General features: G+C 53.6%; 3 protein-coding genes and 4 non-coding genes across 14 annotated transcripts; 5 read left to right on the top strand and 2 right to left on the bottom strand.

Annotated features, from left to right (window-relative positions):
* Positions 1-851: 851 nt before the first annotated feature.
* Positions 852-4,903, bottom strand: RAB34 (RAB34, member RAS oncogene family). 7 transcript variants are annotated; one of them, XM_069480967.1, is made up of 11 exons: positions 4,757-4,903; positions 3,887-3,965; positions 3,581-3,672; positions 2,568-2,633; positions 2,374-2,475; positions 2,211-2,275; positions 2,025-2,076; positions 1,763-1,844; positions 1,601-1,691; positions 1,363-1,470; positions 852-1,280 (listed from the first exon to the last, which is right to left on the bottom strand). In XM_069480967.1, the coding sequence occupies exons 1-11, from the start codon at positions 4,900-4,902 to the stop codon at positions 1,213-1,215; spliced, it is 951 nt and encodes a 316-aa protein (XP_069337068.1). In that variant the 5' UTR covers position 4,903; the 3' UTR covers positions 852-1,212. The 7 variants fall into 7 exon arrangements, with proteins under 7 accessions (XP_069337068.1, XP_069337069.1, XP_069337072.1 ...); XM_069480968.1 differs by having other exon boundaries at positions 1,787-1,844; XM_069480971.1 differs by having other exon boundaries at positions 3,887-4,099; positions 4,757-4,820.
* A 1,580-nt stretch (positions 4,904-6,483) lies between these two features.
* Positions 6,484-9,646, top strand: RPL23A (ribosomal protein L23a). The gene is made up of 5 exons (XM_069480966.1): positions 6,484-6,528; positions 7,202-7,385; positions 8,639-8,815; positions 9,263-9,332; positions 9,563-9,646. The coding sequence occupies exons 1-5, from the start codon at positions 6,504-6,506 to the stop codon at positions 9,575-9,577; spliced, it is 471 nt and encodes a 156-aa protein (XP_069337067.1). The 5' UTR covers positions 6,484-6,503; the 3' UTR covers positions 9,578-9,646.
* LOC138392754 (small nucleolar RNA SNORD42) lies at positions 7,043-7,109 on the top strand. The gene has a single exon (XR_011235031.1). It is a non-coding gene; the product is annotated as a small nucleolar RNA SNORD42 (small nucleolar RNA).
* Positions 8,481-8,552, top strand: LOC138392761 (small nucleolar RNA Z17). Its single transcript, XR_011235037.1, has one exon. It is a non-coding gene; the product is annotated as a small nucleolar RNA Z17 (small nucleolar RNA).
* LOC138392755 (small nucleolar RNA SNORD42) lies at positions 9,129-9,194 on the top strand. Its single transcript, XR_011235032.1, has one exon. It is a non-coding gene; the product is annotated as a small nucleolar RNA SNORD42 (small nucleolar RNA).
* On the top strand, positions 9,376-9,448 carry LOC138392762 (small nucleolar RNA Z17). The gene has a single exon (XR_011235038.1). It is a non-coding gene; the product is annotated as a small nucleolar RNA Z17 (small nucleolar RNA).
* A 270-nt stretch (positions 9,647-9,916) lies between the features above and the next one.
* Positions 9,917-12,702, bottom strand: TLCD1 (TLC domain containing 1). 2 transcript variants are annotated; one of them, XM_069480965.1, is made up of 4 exons: positions 12,458-12,702; positions 11,258-11,340; positions 11,082-11,164; positions 9,917-10,671 (listed from the first exon to the last, which is right to left on the bottom strand). In XM_069480965.1, exons 1-4 carry the CDS (start codon positions 12,505-12,507, stop codon positions 10,288-10,290), a joined length of 600 nt encoding a protein of 199 aa, XP_069337066.1. In that variant the 5' UTR covers positions 12,508-12,702; the 3' UTR covers positions 9,917-10,287. The 2 variants fall into 2 exon arrangements, with proteins under 2 accessions (XP_069337066.1, XP_069337065.1); XM_069480964.1 differs by lacking the exon at positions 12,458-12,702 and adding an exon at positions 11,623-12,004.
* Positions 12,703-13,274: the final 572 nt, after the last annotated feature.

Raw genomic sequence — 13,274 nt, 5'->3', positions numbered from 1 at the left:
TGCAGCCTCATGAATTCAGTACCATCAGCCCCATTTTACAGATGAGGAAATTGAGGCACAGAGGATAAGCAATTTGCCTGAGTTCTCATCACTGGTAAGGACGGACAGCCAGGATTCAAATGCAGGACCTCCTGAATAAGAGCCAGGGCTGGGGCCCAACCTCCCTGGGCCATCTGGTCAACCCAAAAAGCTTTCAAACTCAATCGCTTCTCACTCTGTTTCCCTCAGAAAAGTATTTTTAAAAGGAAAGGCAGGGCCAGGCGTGGTGGCTCATGCCTATTATTCTAGCACTCTGGGAGGCCATGGCTGAAGGATCCCTTGAGACCAGGAGTTTGAAACCAGCCTGAGCAAGAGCGAGACCCCAGCTCTACAAAAGGTAGAAAAATTAGCTGAGCATGGGGGTGCATGCCTGTAGTCCCAGCTACTCTGGAGGCTGAGGCAGGAGAATCACTTGAGCCCAGGAGTCTGAGGTTGCTGTGAGCTATGATGACACCACTGCACTCTATTCTGGGAAACAGAGCAAGATCTTGTCTCAAAAAAAAAAAAAAAGAAAGGCAGGAAAGTGTGAAAAAAGGAAAAAAATTATCCAGTGGTGGAAATTTGGGTGTAAGCACCAAGTAGGAGGGCACATTTGGGGGTGATGGATCAGAGGAAAGGGCTCTCAAAGCCAGCCATTCAGATTTCATACATGAGGGCCCAGTGCAGCCCCCAAACCTGATCTCTGAGCTCCCAGCCTAACTAAGCCTGCCCAGTGGCCAGGGATGGCCAGAATCCCTGTAGGCAGCTTCAGTCCCACGATGGTCATACAGCCTTGACCATTCCACATCCCCAAAAAAGGACTCCAGCCCCCAAAGTGTTAACAAGGAAGAGATTTTAATGCATAAGGCACAGTGAGCTGGAATCATTAAGCATCCTCCTATCGAAAGGGCCCAGCAGACTGAGCAAAAGCAGCAGGGACACTCCCCCCAGCACCTGCTGCGCAGCCTGGAGAGCCCCAGGAGGAGTAGGGGGGCATCCAGTCTTTGGCATGGTGGCTCGGGGCAGGAAGTGACAAGCATGGTCCCAGCTACCCCTCTGGGGACACTGCCACAAAGAGGCAGCTCTTTGGTCTGGAAAAACAGTCAGTGCAAATGTCTAGGGGTCACGCTCTGGGGGAGTCAGTGTGGCACAGTGCCACAGGGCTGGGGAGTCTGTGGACAGCCTCCTCACCCTTCATGGGCAACATGTGGTCTTCTTCTTGCTGGTAGTTAAGTAGAGGTTGCTGTCATCACTGTTGATGCCTGAAGAAGGGTAGAAAATATGTGAAGCAGGGACTGGAGGTGCCCCTTGCTCTCTGCCACCCTCAACCAGGCGGGCACTCACGGACGACATCCCCAATGCGCCGGGCCCCTGATTTCTCCAGCTCAGCCAGCACATTGGCCTCAAAGGTCAGTGCCGCCACACGGAAGAAGAATTCCCGCACGTTCTCACCTGGCACAGGGGACAGAGAGGTGCTCAGGGACAGTGTCAGGTCTAGGAGCATCGGCCTGGCTAGAGGTGTGGGAGTGAGAGGAGAGTAGGCAGGAAGGGCACAGCAGGAGGCCCAAAGCCTCTGACTCACCAGTGAGAGATGAGACTGCCCAGTACTCAGCCTTAATCTCCTGGGCCACCTTCAGGGCATCTTTCTCCATTAGCACATACTGCGCAGGAGTCTGAGGGAAGGTCAGAGTCAGATGAAGGGTTCCCTCAGCAAGTTGGGAAGTCCCCCCACTGGCACACTCACACTCAGGTCCTTCTTGGAACCCACAAGGAAGAGAAGCACGCTGGAAGGGTCATTCTCCTTGAGTGCATCAGCTAGCCACTGCCTGCCACAGATGATGGAAAGCAAGGGACAAGTGAGCCTGATGGGCCCCTCCCGCTGCCATCCGTATGACCAATTGGCCCTTCTCTGGTCTTAGATGCAGGCCTCTTCTTCCCTGACCACCCGTCTGTTCTGAACCCTCTCTTCCCAGAGTGCCCCATTGTACTGCAGCATCCTCACATACTTGGTATGTTCCAGGGAGGCCACATCATTCAGGTTGAAGACAATGATGATGGCTGGAAGAGTGGCAGAAACAGCCCCAGGTTGATGGGGAAGACTCTACTGGCTCATTTCCCCAATCCCTCCAGCTCTAGATTAGAGGCCAGGTGCACTCTCAGACCCACCTAGCCCACTTCACCCAGCCCCTTACCTTGAGCTCCTCGGTAGTAGGTTGATGCAATGCATTTGAACCTCTCTTGTCCAGCGGTATCCCAACTGGGAGGAAGGAGTGAAGCACAAGTATGTGGGGACTGAGTGGTAGAATGTAGGTGCTGGGGGAAGGGATAGCTAGAAGGGGTGGAGGAAGCACTCACAGCTGCAAACTGAAGGGGACGCCCAGCACCTCAAATCGTTCCATCTCAAAGTCCACTCCGATGGTGGCCTTATAATTCTTATCAAAGGTGTCTTTGCAGAACCTGAGGTGGCACCAAATGCTCTGATCTGGAGCCTAGCCCACCTGGCTAGGCTCAGCCCCACCCTGCCTGGCCCAGCTCCAGCACCCCCTTACCTATTAATGAGGCAAGTCTTTCCCACGGACAGGTCCCCGACCACTATGACCTTGGAGATCTTAAATCTGCTGGACACAAGAGTGGGCAAGGGGAGTGGGCACCAGCTCTTTCACCCTAGGGAGTTCCAATGCTCCCTACTAGGTCCAGAAAGGTAGCTGGACCCAAGCTGAGGTTACCAGAGACACCAGGCCTCCCAGGGAGCTGCCTGGACAGATGTGCTGGAAAGAAGGAGAGTTTTGTCTGTTTTTTAGAGATGGGGTCTTGCTCTTTTTGCCTAGGCTGGAATGCAGTGGCACCATCATAGTTCAATACAGCCTCGAACTCCTGTACCCCAGGGATTCTCCCACCTCAGCCTCCTGAGTAGCTGGGACTACAGATACCAGCTCAGAATGCATCTTAAGTGATAGTGTTTTCTATTCAATAAAAGACAGTGACAGAGCCAGGCGTGGTGGCTCACGCCTGTAATCCCAACTATTCAGAAGGCTGAGACAGGAGGATACCTGAAGCCCAGGAGTTCAAGGCTGCAGAGACCTATGATGGTGCCACCACACTTTAGCCTGGGTGACAGAGCAAGACTCTGTCTCAGAAAGAAAAAAAGGGACCCAACACACTGCCTGGCACACAGTAAATGTGTATTAATAAATGCTGGATCAGTGTGTTATTAGTATTACCTCTATTAACTCATGATGAGACTCATCTCTGTAGACACAGCCAGCCCCTTCCAGGAGGCTCAATGGATGATATGTGGGGAGCTGAGCAGGTGACCACCTCCCCATGTTGGACACCTTCTCTATGTCAGGAATCCAGCTGCCACCCTTCTACCCCAGGCCATCTCATAGGACTAACAACAACCTTGTTGGGAGGAAAGGAGAACACAGTGGCTTCTAAAGGGCAATGACCATGTAGCCAGCAGGGGCTCAAATGGGGCCCCATGGAGGTGGTTGTGTACCCCTGCTATGATTACAAGGTGTCCGGGAACCTCCTTTCTTTGTTATGGGTGTCCCTAACTCACCCCACGGTGCCTGTCCGGTGCTCCTGGCAGGCGCAGGTGACGCGGGGATGGAAGTCTTTGTGCACGTGCAAAGCGGCCTCCTTCCTCAGGCACTGAGTGAGAGGGAAGGGAAAAGAATGGGACTCACCCACTTCTGGCGCCAGTCCCGCAGCCAAGCGGCCCTGTGGGGGTGGGGGGGGGACCACCCAGAAGCAGCAGGCCTAGCTGGGCGGCAGGGCTGGGCCCAATGCTCTAACTGGTCTGGTGCCGCCTCCTCCCCGCCCACGCTCGCTGCAGCCAGAAGCCCGACGTGGCCCTGGCGCCTACCTGGGGCAGCTCTGCCAGGACGCGGTCCCTCCGCACCGGCGCCAGAATGTTCATCTTGCCTGCGGCCTTGGGGGGCGCCCTGAGAAGGCGCAGAGGCCTGATCCGCCCCAGCGACCCGGGCCCGTGGAGACCCGACAATCACTCGCGGCCGGGGTGTCCCGACTATAACTCGGGGCCACGGGGAGCCTACGGGAGCCCGTGGTCTCGGAGACGCTACGACCACCGCAGGCCACGGGGAAGAGACAATCACTCGGGGCCGGGGCGATCCCACAATCACCCTGGCCCGGGGCGTCCCGAAAACGACTCGGCGGCGAGGAGACCCGTCGGCCGCCAGTTGGGGCCCGGGAGTCCCGTCGGAGGGGGCCCGGGCACGCGTAGACCCTACAATAACGCGGGGCCGAATAGTTCCTACGATAACCCGAGGCCGCGGAGACCCGACGTCAACTCGGGGCTGAGGCGGCCCTACCATAACAGAGCGGCCGGGGGGCGCGGAGCGGCCCCGCCACACGGGGTCAGTGTGGGCAGGGGTGGCGCAGCCACGGCCCGCAGGCCGCTAGAGGAGGGGGCGAGGGGCCCTGTCCAGCTGCGGATCTCGCGTCCCACTCGGCTCTGGCTCCGCCAGCGCTGTAACACGATCCCCGGAAATTCCTGGAGAAGGGCCGCCCCCGTCCCCTCTCCCGGCAGCGCCGGTCCTCACAGCCCGCCCTCACCTCCCCCTCCTCTCCTCCCCACGACGCTGCTCCGGCTCTGGCTACCCCGCCAGACGCCTCACCGGGCACCAGGACCGCCCCCAGTGAGGCTGGAGCCTACCCCCCAGGCTGCTCTCCCCTGCACCTCTGTGCGGGGCTGCGCCTTCGTGGGGATCCTCACCCAGCAGAATTGGTGATGGGGAATCGGTGATGGCTGCGCAGCATCTGGAGAGGGCAGGAACCCGCGGGGAGGGGAAAGGGGGAGAGAAGGGGCCCAAGGAGAGGCGGCGCTTCGCTCCTCGACTCCAAGCCTGGGACGTGACTCATAGTCTTCCCGGGTTCGCCCTTCTGCCCTGGGGATTGGGGGGATAGCGTAAAAGGGGTGCCAGGGTCGGAACCGGGTACCCACCGAGGAGAAAGACGTCCTAAGTCTGGTGTCTTTTCCTCTAAGGCTGCTTGCAGTTAGGGGGATGGGAAAGCTGAAGACCAAGCTACCTCTTCTGATGGAGGATAAAGAAAGGCTAAGTGGACCGGGAAACACAGCTCTTTGGGTGGTTACTGCTCTAGAATACGGGGACACCCCTCTGGTATGGGCGTTCATTGCTCTAGCCCCATTGGAATCTTCTCTCCCAAGAACAATTTTTCCTTTTTACAAAGTCTTTCAGGATAGAAGAAGAGGCACAACCAATTTCACTGTCTAAGGGGACATCTCTGGTTCTATGAGGTTGGAAGGGGAACACAGAAAGGATGGAGTGCGGGTGGGTGAGGCACAGCCCCTTCAGAGAAGCAAACCTGAGCGTTATGGAGCCTTGCTCTGGGTCAGGCTCCGTGGCTCACGCCTGTAATCCTAGCACTCCGGGAGACCAAGGCGGGGGAGGATCCCTTAAGGCCAGGAGTTCAAGACTAGCCTGAGCAAGAGCAAGACCCCGTCTCTACTAAAAATAGAAAAAATTAGCCGGGCATGGTGGTGCGCACTTGTAGTCCCACCTACTCCGGAGGTTAAAGCAGGAGGATCCCTTGAGCCCAGGAGTGTGAGCTAAGCTGATGCCATGACATTCTAGCCCAGGCGACAGAGTCAGACTCTGTCTCAAAAAAAAAAAAAAAAAAAAAAAGAGGAAACTTTGTGTCAGAACTGAATTTGATAACTGGGACACGAAAGAGATGACTAGTTCAGGGCAGGGGACTGTGAGTGAATTTCTTCAGAGGAAGAACTGGAGAAATCTGTGCGCTGCGTATTTGGAGTATGTTCTTTTTTTTCTTTTTTGAGGGGGGGATTTGGAATATTGATAGAACTTCAAGAGTATTATCAGGAAAACGCAGGAAAAGTAACAGTGTCACGGGTAAAGAGAGGGCAGATGTGGCAGCTTTTTATCTCTTCTGATACTTCTCCCCCTCCTGACTCGATTTTCTCTGCCGCCAAATCACTGTGTTGTTGATAATCCACATTCCTCTCTGGACCTCAATTTCTACAGATGTTGTTTGAGAAGTTAGACTGGGAAAATCCTGCTCTAACCCTCTAGAATTTAACTGCATCCAACTTCCCGAGTCAATCTAACCCCATTCTTTCTGGCTGGTAGTGTTCCTGTCTCCTGACAGTGCAATCCTTGTCTTCCCTGAGACAGGAAATTGTTGAAGATGGGAAGCGCCCTGGACCAAACCTGAGCTACAGCCTGCTGTTCCACAGGCGTGAGCAAATAAACACGTGTCTTTAAAAAACTACAACCCCCAAGAAGTTTTAGGGCTCTCGGAGGGGCGGGGCAGAGCATGGTTACGCCCTCTCGCGGGGCTATTTAAACCAAACTACCATTCCCGGCGGGCGTCACTCTACAGATTATCCAATGAGCTCTAAGTAAAAAGCATCGCGAGTCTTTGGTGAGATTTGGCGCTATAAGCCCGTGGAAACGGGCCTTAGAGACCCTTTTCATAAGATGGCGCCGAAAGCGAAGAAGGAAGGTGTGTGTGAGTTGGGGACGGGGGCCACAGCTGGTTTGTCTGAGATCCTCGCAGAGCGAACGAATTGAGAGGACAGCGGCTGGGCTAGGCCCAGAGCGTCCTGCTACGGAGCTGTTTCCGACGTTTGGGCCATGCTGCGGCGTCTGTGGGCCGCGTGGGCCCAGCCGCATGCGCTGGGTCCCAGTGAAGGGGACTGGTGAGGTAACCCGGCCGGCATCGCCCTCCAGGGAAAGCAAGATAGTCGGCCCCGTAAAGCTGCTTGGGTGCACAGGCTGGCGCTCCCATGTTTTCAGGCATGGGAGGAATTGGTGTCCTTTGGTTTACGCGTTTTCCTTCCGTTTTATTTTAAACGGGACTATATGCCCACCACTCCCCGTGGTTTTGCGATGGTATGTGTAAAAGTCCTAGCACGCATCTTGGCACGTATCGAGTGTTCGTTTAGTGCTGGTTACTTTTCTTTATTTCGTCGTATCCCTGGAGTTACTCCAAGTTGGTCACCTTCGCCCCAAGTATCGTGCATATGATGGAAAAATCTTAATCTCCTGAGACATGTGATGTCTTCAAAGGAACCACTGATGCACGTGTGGCCATGGGCGCCCATGACAGATCTTGAGACCGTAAGTGAGCGGTTTTCTGAATCCCGCACTCCCATTTTCTTTTCCTTCTCTACCAGCTCCTGCCCCTCCCAAAGCCGAAGCCAAAGCAAAGGCTTTGAAGGCCAAGAAGGCAGTGCTAAAAGGCGTCCACAGCCACAAAAAAAAGAAGATCCGTACATCACCCACCTTCCGGCGGCCAAAGACACTGAGGCTCCGGAGGCAGCCCAAATATCCTCGGAAGAGCGCCCCCAGGAGAAACAAGTCAGTACCTGCCCCCTTACCCATGAAAAGATGTTTGGGTATCCTCCATTGGTAATTTGGAAATTACCCACCCTGGAGCATGGCTTCTCAAACATACATTGGCACCTAATGTGCTTCTGTAATGGGAGTATGAGATTATTCCTGTCTTATTTAAGAACAAGAGAATTTTTTTACAATACTGGCAGGAATTTATCGACCCAGAGTTTTCTGTTAGGTTAATCATTACTTCACATGTGGTCAGGGTTTGAAAATCCTTTTTTTTTTCTGAAAGTATAAAGTAGGATTAAAGAGATGCTCTTTATCTTCGAGTTCCAGCTTTAGTCCCTTGCTTTTGGCATCTACTGTTGTTGGGAACTATCTCTTGAGAGTAAGGATATGGGTTGATTCTTGATTGATAATGGGGATTCAGTTATCTGTATTGGGCAATGATGGCCTACAGCAGTGTATAGAAGCTTCTTTTTGTTCTTCCAAATTTTCACACCGTGCTCAAGGAATGGGGGTGGAATGGGCAAAAAGTTTGGGCACTTAATTTTTTTGGTATCAAACTACTGGTAATAACTGACTCTTCTGGAACCACAGATTAGAGTAGAGCCATGGTAGTAGTTGCTACCAATGGGTTTTTGCTGCTCCCAATGTTTCCAAAGAGAATGGAGTGGGTTGTGTCCATGGAGGAAAGCAGGTAACAGACTCTCCTCCAATTTGGTCCTAGAATTTAATGTGATAAGAAATTGAGTTCTGATCTAGCTTCAAAACAGGAAAGTAGTGTCTGGATAAACAGCATGGTTTCTCTGAATTTCAGGTGGAAAGGTATGTTCTAGCTGTGTGTGCTCAAGCCACTGCAAGTTTAACCTGTGTTGTAATCAGTTGCTCTCAAGATTTGGTGACCCTTGAGCATAGAGCCCGTTTCCACAACCAAAAGAGGCAAAAATGTTTGATCCAGTCTCATGGTGAAGCACCAACACAGAACTCTAGCAAATGAAAGAGTTTAAAATAAAAGATGATTCTTTAATAACTTAAAGAATGAGAGCCTTTCAAGTGAAAGAAAATGCACAGGGTTCTATCCCCTAGCTGGGGTGTCAAGCCCTCAGATTTCTGGGTGCAGGTGATGACACTATAAAGCGACCAAAGTCTGAACAAAATGATTTCTACCTCATTGTCTGATGCACCTAGGCTTTTCTGGGCTTGAGCTCCCCAAGACAACCCATCCTTCTGCTAGGCTCAAGCCAGATGACCTCATTTTGCCTTTTCCCCAGGCTTGATCACTATGCCATCATCAAGTTCCCCTTGACCACTGAGTCTGCCATGAAGAAGATAGAAGACAACAACACACTTGTGTTCATTGTGGATGTCAAAGCCAATAAGCACCAGATCAAACAGGCTGTGAAGAAGCTCTATGACATTGATGTGGCCAAGGTCAACACCCTGATCAGGTAAGTGGGGCCCCAAGGGATGGGGAGGCCAGGCTATAGTCAGAAGCCAGAAAACCTGTATGTTGTAAAGTTCCTTGCATTCCTGCTGCAATTATAGTTCTTTGTGTGGAGTACAGACCAGAGGAAAATGTCCTTCTAAGACTTGATTTATACGGTTGGTGCTCATTTTTTGGGTCCCTACCTCTTTTGGCAGTGGCCACTAGAGTTAGGCAGTTCATATTAGATATTCTTGGTTTAAGTCTTAAAATGACCTGTGATGTTTCCCATAAAAAGGAATTGGCTTTGGGGCTTTTTGGCTTCTCTAACCCCCTCAGGGCAAATGAGGGAAAGATGATTATCTAGAAAGAATGACAGGAACAAAGGAACCACTTAAATGCCAGAAGGGTGGGGGGGTAAAGGGGGAGGGCATGGGAGCAGCGAGGACTGAGGCTTCTCTCTCCACCCCAGGCCTGATGGAGAGAAGAAGGCATATGTTCGACTGGCTCCCGATTACGATGCTTTGGACGTTGCCAACAAAGTAAGCTTCCTTTTCCTGTAGACTCTTTAATACCAACCCCCTGAGTGTAAGTGATATATCTATTAGTGACCAAAATCTGAGTTTTGCTTATGAGTCATTAATTGACTGACTGCACCCTATCTTAAATAAGTCTTACCCTCATATTCCCCTCATTTTCCTTTTTAACCATGACATTCCAGCTTAATCTTAATATTTCAGCTCCAATAACAAAGCTCCCTTTTGTTTTTCAGATTGGGATCATCTAAACCAAGTCCAACTGGCCAATTTGCCAATTCTAAATATATTATCTTTTCACCTTATCTGTGCCTCTTGTCTTTATGTCTGATTGCGGTTGGATTTGTGGGGGTGGGCATTCTGGTTTACACAGGTACTGAGGTTGTTAGAGGGTCTTGCGCAAGACTCTTGTTCTACTTACCCTCTTGTAACACTCACCTTATCACTCCACCATACTTGTTATAACTCCTGGTGGTAGGAGCTCAGGTATGAGAGACGTTTGTGAATCTGACGAGGGTTAGTTGTCCTAGGAAAACTACAGCTTGCCTCCAACATAGGAGTAAAAGAACAAGCAGCTTTATAAGAACCACTTTATCCCTGGAAGGGGCTGTGTGTGAAACCAGTGCCCAGAGTTTGTAGGAGAGGAGGGATAAACTGAGAGTTTTCATTAACATCAATTTCAGGGTAGTGTGGGTTGGCCAGCTTTCTGGTAGCACCTTGTCCTCATACACCCATCTACTATGTCCAACCGGTCTGTCTGCTTCCCTCACCCCTTGCCCAAGAAAGGACAAGGACTTCAGAGGAGTGCTTTCATTAGTGTTTTCAATAGCATGGGTGTAGGCTTTGAAGGTGGAGAGAGTGGCCCCAGAGGATACCCAGGCTTGGGGCTAAGTCCCAGTTTATATGTGAGGCTGTTTCTGTTCTTGGCGTCCTTGCCACGGAGTCCCAGGCTCTGTGTCTTTCACTCAGTCAAGAATTTGTCTTTGTGTTGCCGGTTGGGAACACGCTCAGGGCAGAAATCAGAACGGAGGAGTCGGGAAAAGTAGATGAGGATCATCACATCCAGCAGGAGGAGGATACCCAGCAGAAAAGTTCCCAGTGTCCTCTGGCCCACATAACGCAAGAAGAAACGGGTGAGGTAGGCCTGAGGGGCCAGGCGGAAGATAAAGTACATGACCAAGTTGACATACTTGTTGACCCGGTAGAGGAGGAGATCCTGGGCATTGTTGATTTTCATCATCATGCGGATGGTGAGAAAGATGTTACTGACTTCCACCAGTAGTGTTAGGACGCCCCCACCAACAAAGCGGCTCCAAAAGATCCCTGAGAAGAAGGCACCCATGGCCTAGAGGGCGAAGGAAAGAGAACAAAGGTTAGGGAACCCAGATTTCCAAAGCTTTCCTGGGAGTTGGTGGGAGAAGCAGACCACATGAATTATGGCTGGAAAATCCCAAATTTCTTCCTTCTGGAATTTTTTCATTTCTTTTTTCCAACATGGTTAGACTTTGATCTCTGCTCACAAGTTCTGGCTCTGGGTGATATTTCCAGTCTGTTTAAGGAGATAGTAGGTGAGAGCATGGATTGCTGGCCTCAGACCTGTGAACAAGGGTACAAAGACTACCACCCCCCCTCACATGGGAAGTAGTACACACAGGTGGGAGGGGGTTACGAAGAGATGGCCTTCTCCCAGGTTCAGAAAGACAGACCACTAGCACCAGCACTAGGCCTATATCACACTGCCTGCTTCTCACTTACCATGACGTGATGGACAAGGTATTCCCAAGAAGCTCGAGACTGACGACTAACCACGATGTCCACCGTGTCGTGGATGAAATACCCTAGCGGATGGACGGGGGAGGAGGTCATAAAGAGAACTGAACAAGCAGCTTTCTTCTCGTCCCCCAAACTCCCACTTTCTGGGCAACACCTACCTGCGGAGAAGCAAACAAGTAAATAGCCAGAAAGCGACCATGCCGTCTCAATCTCCACCAGCATCTCGGGGGTCTCCCATATACTGCAAGGGAGGGAAGAGGGGAGGCTCTCTTCATTTCCGCACCCCTGGGGACCTTCACTTTCCCCATTACCCTCGTCCCAGGAGAGCCTGGGCTTGCGATATTGCCTGGAACGAGAAGGGGCTTGGCCAAAACCCAGGTGCCTCGTTTCCCTGGTTAGCTCCCCCTCGCCTGAGGCCGCTGCGGCTCCTGGTTGGATAAGATTCCAAACAGGGAATCAGGTATGGCCCTCAGCTCCCCGGCAAGATCCCCTCGCCACTTCATTTCCCCAGTCGCTCACTCACCACAGTAGCGCCCAGGTCCCTGATACAATGGAGTGGGCGAAGGAGACTAGTAGATTGTGCCAGCGCCAGGTGCGTAGGGGGTCGGCGCGCACGTGCACGGGTAGGGGCAGGCGACAGAGCCCGTACCGGAGTGCCCGGAAGATCAGCGTGGCGGCCAGGAGCAGCGGCAGGGCGGGGTGCAGCAGTCGGGGCATGCTGGCCCTTCCTGCTGTCTGTTTGCCCGCCCTCTAGGCCACCTCTCCGGGCTCTTCTGGAAACCGGGATCTATCTCGTGCCGGTCCACCCCGACCGCCTCTCGCGCCGGCCGCCAGACCCACACAGCATTCGCGAAGCCCTCTAGGCCCCTTCGCTCCTCCCTGCGCTCCCCATCGGGCCACCGCCACCGCCCCGCCCCGCCCGCTTGCCCCCGCCCCTCAGGCGTCTTTGCCGCGCGGAGGGCGCGAGCCCCATTTCCCCCAGGCCCCGCCTGACTCCCGCAGACTTCGGGCAATAAGGGGCAGTCTTGGGGGTGCCGCGGCCAAGGCACCCCTCGCTGGCGCCTCCCGACTGACGACGGAGTCCCCAGTAGCCCTCGCTTGCTTGGCCTCATTAACCAGCGTCCCCACTTTCCCCCGGGCCACCGGCTCCCCAGCCCCGGGCGGGTACCGCGAGAACTCTCTCTCCGCCCTCTACTCCTTTCTGGGCAGGGCTGGGCGGTACCCGTCCCCGCCCTCGTCCCCTAAACCTTGGTACTGGGGAGGGGCCGGGAGCCCCGCCTCCGACAGTGGGCTTCGCCCAGACGCTATTGCTCCATGGGATCCCTGCCTTCTGTCCAGAGACGGCCGTGTTTACCTGCCTGTCCGCGCCCCGCATGAGTGGGTGCTTAGGAACTGCTGTGTAACTCATCACCACCTCTCCTCACAGCCCGCTACTGGGCTCCTGGTGCCGAGCGGCTGTCACAGTCCTCCCTCAGACAGTCCCAGCCCTCTGTGCCTGGATCCCTGGAGGCCGGGGCGGGGAAGACTGCCTATTTGCCCAGACTGCTGGGGCGACCCTCTCCAGACCAGTGACATGAGGCAGTTGCGACTTCTGGCCACTAGGTGTCAGGCTGTCCTCATTGTGGCACAGGTCCCCTCCCGCCTCCAAACCGGCAAAGCTGTAGGTTTTGCGGGAATTAGGGAGACACTGCCTGAAAGGAGCAGCTGAGAGCCCATGGGAGAAGTGAAGCAGTGTGGGGATTTGGGGGTAGAGGGAGACGAGAATGGAAGTTGAGGGGAGGGGAGAAGTGGGAGCGAGGAGAAAGGTGCTGCGAGAGGGAGGAAGAAGGTAGAAATCTTAGGCGTGAGGACCCAGGGGCCAAGCAATCTGGGTGTTTTCTCTGCCTTCCCGATGGCTCCAAGGTTACACTTTAACCCCTGTGGGGCTCCTGAGTCAAGCAAGGCCCCGTTGGTTTCTAGGCGAGAGCACGAGTGCCCCGGGTGAGCTGCTTTCGCCCTCTGTACTCCTCTTTGCTCACAGGGCAGCTTTGTCCGCCAGCGGACACCGGTCTGAGCCAGCTACCGAGGGACCTTCGTGGGGCCCTTCCAGTGGTCATTCCACAGGGGCGGCATTGGGCGCCCTTTCGAGGCATAGGGCCAGAAGATAAAACACCCCTTTCCTCATATTCCTCGCCC

Source organism: Eulemur rufifrons, chromosome 9, assembly GCF_041146395.1.
Source record: "Eulemur rufifrons isolate Redbay chromosome 9, OSU_ERuf_1, whole genome shotgun sequence".
Lineage (NCBI taxonomy): Eukaryota > Metazoa > Chordata > Mammalia > Primates > Lemuridae > Eulemur > Eulemur rufifrons.
The sequence above is the reverse complement of the archived record's forward strand: the minus strand, read 5'-3'. Positions and strand labels throughout refer to the sequence as shown.

Coding starts and splice junctions, on each gene's coding strand:
- RAB34 (XM_069480967.1), bottom strand. CDS start 4,902: ATGAGTCACGTCCCAGGCTTGGAGTCGAGGAGCGAAGCGCCGCCTCTC. Junction 3,966..4,756: donor CCCATCACCAATTCTGCTGG/GTGAGGATCCCC, acceptor GCGCCTTCTCAG/GGCGCCCCCCAAGGCCGCAG. Junction 2,077..2,210: donor CTACTACCGAGGAGCTCAAG/GTAAGGGGCTGG, acceptor CCACTCTTCCAG/CCATCATCATTGTCTTCAAC.
- RPL23A (XM_069480966.1), top strand. CDS start 6,504: ATGGCGCCGAAAGCGAAGAAGGAAG. Junction 7,386..8,638: donor AGCGCCCCCAGGAGAAACAA/GTCAGTACCTGC, acceptor CCTTTTCCCCAG/GCTTGATCACTATGCCATCA. Junction 8,816..9,262: donor AAGGTCAACACCCTGATCAG/GTAAGTGGGGCC, acceptor TCTCCACCCCAG/GCCTGATGGAGAGAAGAAGG.
- TLCD1 (XM_069480964.1), bottom strand. CDS start 11,816: ATGCCCCGACTGCTGCACCCCGCCCTGCCGCTGCTCCTGGCCGCCACG. Junction 11,341..11,622: donor GGGACCTGGGCGCTACTGTG/GTGAGTGAGCGA, acceptor CCTCCCTTGCAG/TATATGGGAGACCCCCGAGA. Junction 10,672..11,081: donor ACCTTGTCCATCACGTCATG/GTAAGTGAGAAG, acceptor TTCGCCCTCTAG/GCCATGGGTGCCTTCTTCTC.